We start from the raw sequence: 6,295 nt of genomic DNA on the forward strand, positions 1-6,295 counted from the left end.
TGTGAAAACCGGCCTTGTGTGTTTTGGTTTTAATTAAAACATAAACAAACATAAAAACAGCTAAAATCACAGAATTTGGGGGTGTTTTTGCTCCTACAGTATTATTATACTCAATAACATTCATTTCCACTCATTTCCAGCCTAATATGAACACCTCACAACTCACAATATTGTTTTTATACAGTTCAGGCCAAAAGTTTGCACCAAGATAGCTGGATGACTAAACTAAGCGACATTAAGTTGGTGGCACAAACACCTGGCACATCTAGAAGTGGCAATGCAGTGGCAGACAGGATGGCAGTTTTAGAAACTATGCCCAAAAAATGCTCCAAAGAGCACATAATGTAAAGAAATAAGGTGCAAGATGGAATTGTCCTTGAGCACTCCCACCCACCCTTATGTTGTATATATTAAACAGGACATGCACAGTTTAACAAACCAGTCATTTCAGCAACAGGGACCGTCACTTGTGGCTAAAAGGATTGGATTGTTTGTGCCCCACAAAACAATTTTGTAGAAGGACTTCCTCCGTTAAGAATTACTGTGAGGATGTTGATGATGAGGTGTTAATTGCATTATAATCTTGTACAATAAATTTCATGTCTTCGCCACAAATGACATAACATGGAGGAGGTTCCTAGATGGTTAACGTTCCTACCTCTACTAAATTTGGCCTCACAATGCTTTCATAAACATTGTCAGGATTGGGGTAAAAATAATCCCACACCCAAGAGGTGGCTTTTTTGGTTTTATGCCCAGGCATCGCAATAGCTTTCTTCTTATCATGGTCAACAACTGCAGCCACTGGTGGCTGACTTACACAAACAACATCATCATCAACATCCTCACTGTCAGATAGTACACACATATCCCCCTCATCCTGTCCCACTTCCACACACAAATCCTTAATTTGTATTATGTCCTCCTCATCAGATCCATCATCACCATCTTTACTTGTACTGCTCCCCACATGTTCATATGGTTCAGAAATGGTGGAAGGAGGTGAAAGAGGCTTCTCTATGAGGACAGTGTGAGAAATGTCAGCTGGCGTGCATACCCCTAAACGTTCCTTAAGAATGCCTGATGGCTCTGATTCTGAATGCACAGTTTGTCTTGCTGCCTCTGCAGCTAACTTTCCTTTTGTTTGTTTTTTCTTTACCACTCTATAATTAAATGATTTTACATACCCTTGCCTAAGCCCTCTATGCCCTTGGGCATCTGCCTTATCAGATGACATTGACGGACTTGCATTGTCAATGTCATTAAAAGTGGCAGCAGCTTCAGCACTAGTAGTAGCCTCCATTATCAACACAAAGTGGGGTTGACCTTCATCGTCAGCGTCGCACAAATTAGTCAGAAATATATATAATAAATAATTACACACTGCGGTTTACTTCACCGACAGCATAGCAAAAATTAGTTAAAAATGTATATAATAATAATTACACACTGCGGTTGACTTCACCGACAGTGTAGCGCAAATGAGTCAGAAATGTATATAATAATAATTACACACTGCGGTTGACTTCACCGACAGCGTAGCGCAAATGAGTCAGAAATGTATATATTAATAATAATTATACACTGCGGTTGACTTCACCGACAGTGTCGCACAATACGTGTATGAGTAGGAAATACTATACTGCAGTCTGACCGGCAGTGTCACAGTACTTATGAAAATAAAATAAAAATTGTATAGTACACTGGGGTACAGCACAAACAAACAAACAAAAAATTTTTTTTTATAATTATAATTTTAGGCTTTTTCTTTTTAGCTTTTATCATTTTAATTTAACACTGGGGTAGAGCCCCTGGATGGATGGACAGATCACCCATTTCAGATACAGCAGGTAGAGAGAGCACCCCTTTTTCAGAAACAGTATATAGACAGAGCACCCCTTTTTCAGACCCTTTTTCAGGTCAGCAGACAGAGAGAGCACCCCTTTTATATACAGCAGGCAGAGAGAGCACCCCTTTTAGATACAGCAGACAGCGCACCCGCCCCATTCCATGCCACCCAGTACTGAGATGGACACGCCCGTCCAGTACACTCTCCAATGTCGGAGTGTAGATGGTGCTGTACCTAACATTACCTAATCTCCCTAAATTCATGTGGAGGTTGAGCTTTCTGCTTTGTTGCTCCAACTCTATGGAACTCTCTTCCTCATGCAGTTTGAGAAGTCTCCACTCTAGAATTCTGTCTGTCCCTGGCTGCAGCTGGCTCTGGGCTGCATGTGACAGCTTGCGACAGTAGCAAGATCTCGCTCATGCCCAGCAGAGTTGGTCAGGAGGAGAGACACAGTACATCCGCACTGGCAGGGATCACTGGAGGGGGAGGTTTTCACTCCCTGATAATGTCTGAAATAATTTTCTTTCTATATGTAGAATGTTGGGGGGGGGGTTATATTCCGCCTGTATATGATCCCCTATGAGATAACAGTGGTGTAATAAAAAAACTTACACATACCTGAGGCCTGTAGTTTCTTAATCTCTCTCACTGGAAATGCAACAAGCTCCTCATACATGGTCTTATCAAACTTTGAATTAAAATATGTATCAAGAAAAATTTTCACATCAAAATCATGCTTGTGATAGAGATGATGTGCGGGATTCATCCTGACACTGTAGAGTCTTTTGAAAATAATGCCAGTCAAAGGTAGATATAAATATATTTTTTGATCAAGATAAGCAGGTGTTAAACATCACAAGACAGACAGGTGACCGGCCTGCGGACATATTTGCAATCATAATACAATTATAACTCTTAAGGTTATCTAAAGGTTTGCATTAACAGCTTCTGTATTATGAGCAAACATAATAGTAAATACCTTGGGGAATTGTGTGTACTAAGGTCCATATTATCTCAAAATCATAGCCAGATTAAAGAGGGAATGCAGAGTATACTGTACCCCGGGCCCCCTTTGTCAGGGGGTCCCCTGGCCTGAGCACACTGACATCACTAGCTTTCCCTCTTAAGCAGCAGCAGAATCAGCAGCCAGAAAGTGAGCAGGACAGTATGCAGTGCAGGCAGAGACACAGGAATATCATGTTTTATATGCTACCGACAGAGCTTTTTGACCAGAGGAGAGTTTGGAGCGTGGAGAGAGCTGTAAGTGACACATGAATGAAGGTTGGTTTGGTGCCGCACAGGACTATAGTGATTTCTTAACAAAGGGCTCTTATAGGATTTGTCCCTTGTGAACCAACAGTGCATAAGCATAAGAAATGCCTGTATAGGTAATCAAGGAGTTACTGTAGTTGGTGGTGCACCCAGAGTCAATAGTACATGTCAAAGTTACAAAGGAAAAGAGAGACTCTGTGTTGGGGCACGCTTGAAAAATAAATAAAACTTAACTTTTAATTAAATTCTCAGTAAAATTATAGTACACAGACAAACACACATATATATATTTATGACACTTTTAGGAGAAGGTCACAGAATTGTTATAGCCTTTCTCCCCTTGTGTTATTAAGAGAAATGATTCTCACTCAAAGGACAATTAGGAGTAAACAATCTCCAATTAATATAACTGTTAAGGTGACAGTGACACCTAGGGTGAAAATATTAGAAAATAAATAATTTTTTATAAATCTCTGCATACCGGAGTATTAAATTCGTTAACATGTGGTATATAGGCATTAGATATAATAGAATTTGACTGAGATTTTAGTCCATCTGTTATTACCTATTATAGTGATGTGTCCTGGTAAAGGTTAATCTGCTGTTATAAAATTTATGATAACCAAGTGCAGTAAATGAGAAAATAATAACTTTTTGGGTATAAGGAAATAATCAGAAAAAATAATAAAAAATAATAAATAATAAATAGAATGCGGAGAGAGGAATATAGGTATGAAATCGGTATTGGTCAAAGGTTGCTCCCACACCTCTGTTTTTCACATGAATACAAAGGTATTTATTACTACACCTGATATTCCCTAGCAGTCTCCCATCTAGGTACTGATCAGGCTGTTCACTGCTTAGCTTCCAAGATCAGGCGAGATTGGGCGTAGCAAGTGAAATATGGCAGTAATATCACATAGATTGTGAATGCAATGATGTATGGTTATTGGCATATACCAGAAAGAGTACTTCTGCTGTCCATTAATGTGCACAGTCTCTCTGTTGCTTTTGCATTGCAGAGTAGTTGTGTGACTGGCATCAGGATGAGAGAGTACTGAAAAAATAGTATCTAGGAAACGTATAGGTTCAGAGCCCGTCTCCTACTGTCCAATGTCCTCCACACATATCTTATATAGCGGACATTGGATGAGAGAGACGGGTTGTCTGAGCCTAATGAATATAGGTGTGAAATTACACAGATATCTTAAGTCCTAACAACAGGAATTTAAGAGAAAGAAGGAAGAATTTGTCGCTATTCACGGTGGCTATAAGATGCAGTGAAGATCAGTCAAAATCAGATATTGAAGTTATCCCATAAGCATACGTAATCAATATAAATTGTATTTCACTGCTTGAAAATATGAGAAAAGGAGGAAAACATTTTAGGAGCGTTTAGACATTTAACATTATAAATAATAATAAGTAGCAGATTAAACAATTATTAAACAATTGAATGACAAAAAAGATTTTTTGTCATAGGTATACGATACCAGGGGGTGAGTGGGCTGAGCCGTGCACTGCTCAGCACCACTGTACACAGATGGCCGTTTCACCGGAAGGTGAACAAGCCACCTTCCGGTGAAACGGCCGTCTGTGTACAGTGGTGCTGAGCAGTGCACGGCTCAGCCCACTCACCCCCTGGTATCGTATACCTATGACAAAAAATCTTTTTTTTCATTCAATTGTTTAATAATTGTTTAATCTGCTACTTATTATTATTTATAATGTTAAACGTCTAAACGCTCCTAAAATGTTTTCCTCCTTTTCTCATATTTTCAAGCAGTGAAATACAATTTATATTGATTACGTATGCTTATGGGATAACTTCAATATCTGATTTTGACTGATCTTCACTGCATCTTATAGCCACCGTGAATAGCGACAAATTCTTCCTTCTTTCTCTTAAATTCCTGTTGTTAGGACTTAAGATATCTGTGTAATTTCACACCTATATTCATTAGGCCCAGACAACCCGTCTCTCTCATCCAATGTCTGCTATATAAGATATGTGTGGAGGACATTGGACAGTAGGAGACGGGCTCTGAACCTATACGTTTCCTAGATACTATTTTTTCAGTACTCTCTCATCCTGATGCCAGTCACACAACTACTCTGCAATGCAAAAGCAACAGAGAGACTGTGCACATTAATGGACAGCAGAAGTACTCTTTCTGGTATATGCCAATAACCATACATCATTGCATTCACAATCTATGTGATATTACTGCCATATTTCACTGGCTACGCCCAATCTCGCCTGATCTTGGAAGCTAAGCAGTGAACAGCCTGATCAGTACCTAGATGGGAGACTGCTAGGGAATATCAGGTGTAGTAATAAATACCTTTGTATTCATGTGAAAAACAGAGGTGTGGGAGCAACCTTTGACCAATACCGATTTCATACCTATATTCCTCTCTCCGCATTCTATTTATTATTTATTATTTTTTATTATTTTTTCTGATTATTTCCTTATACCCAAAAAGTTAATATTTTCTCATTTACTGCACTTGGTTATCATAAATTTTATAACAGCAGATTAACCTTTACCAGGACACATCACTATAATAGGTAATAACAGATGGACTAAAATCTCAGTCAAATTCTATTATATCTAATGCCTATATACCACATGTTAACGAATGTAATACTCCGGTATGCAGAGATTTATAAAAAATTGTTTATTTTCTAATATTTTCACCCTAGGTGTCACTGTCACCTTAACAGTTATATTAATTGGAGATTGTTTACTCCTAATTGTCCTTTGAGTGAGAATCATTTCTCTTAATAACACAAGGGGAGAAAGGCTATAACAATTCTGTGACCTTCTCCTAAAAGTGTCATAAATATATATATGTGTGTTTGTCTGTGTACTATAATTTTACTGAGAATTTAATTAAAAGTGACACATGAATCCCAGCTTCTCCTCCTTCCCGCCTGGGTGTCTGAGTCCTGTGTAAACTATTATTCAACTAAATCATTTGGGTCTAGAGATAGAGACACACACAGAAAGTCCTTCTGAGTCCTGTCCAGGTGTGTAAGTAGTACAGAGGCTGCTGCTATTCTTGCATGTGACAAGATAAATTATCTTATTTTTCTATGTGTATTTTAAGGTTAAGTTGTATTAGTTCCACTGCAAGAAAAGTTTATAAAATGGTTGTCTTTCAGTTAGG

At 38.5% G+C, this 6,295-nt stretch overlaps 1 protein-coding gene and 2 pseudogenes across 1 annotated transcript in view; 1 reads left to right on the forward strand and 2 right to left on the reverse strand.

Moving 5' to 3' along the window:
* Positions 1-2,545, reverse strand: part of LOC134965536 (indolethylamine N-methyltransferase-like) — an 18,434-nt gene extending 15,889 nt beyond the window's left edge. The window contains exon 1 of the mRNA XM_063941918.1: positions 2,468-2,545. Coding sequence (XP_063797988.1) covers positions 2,468-2,525 — 58 coding nt within the window. The 5' untranslated portion in view covers positions 2,526-2,545. The remainder of the gene's footprint in view (positions 1-2,467) is intronic.
* Positions 2,546-3,917: 1,372 nt separating this feature from the next.
* Positions 3,918-4,036, reverse strand: LOC134968234 (5S ribosomal RNA; annotated as a pseudogene).
* A 1,307-nt stretch (positions 4,037-5,343) lies between these two features.
* On the forward strand, positions 5,344-5,462 carry LOC134968122 (5S ribosomal RNA; annotated as a pseudogene).
* The last annotated feature ends 833 nt before the right edge of the window (positions 5,463-6,295 follow it).

Source organism: Pseudophryne corroboree, chromosome 10 (genome assembly GCF_028390025.1).
Source record: "Pseudophryne corroboree isolate aPseCor3 chromosome 10, aPseCor3.hap2, whole genome shotgun sequence".
NCBI lineage: Eukaryota > Metazoa > Chordata > Amphibia > Anura > Myobatrachidae > Pseudophryne > Pseudophryne corroboree.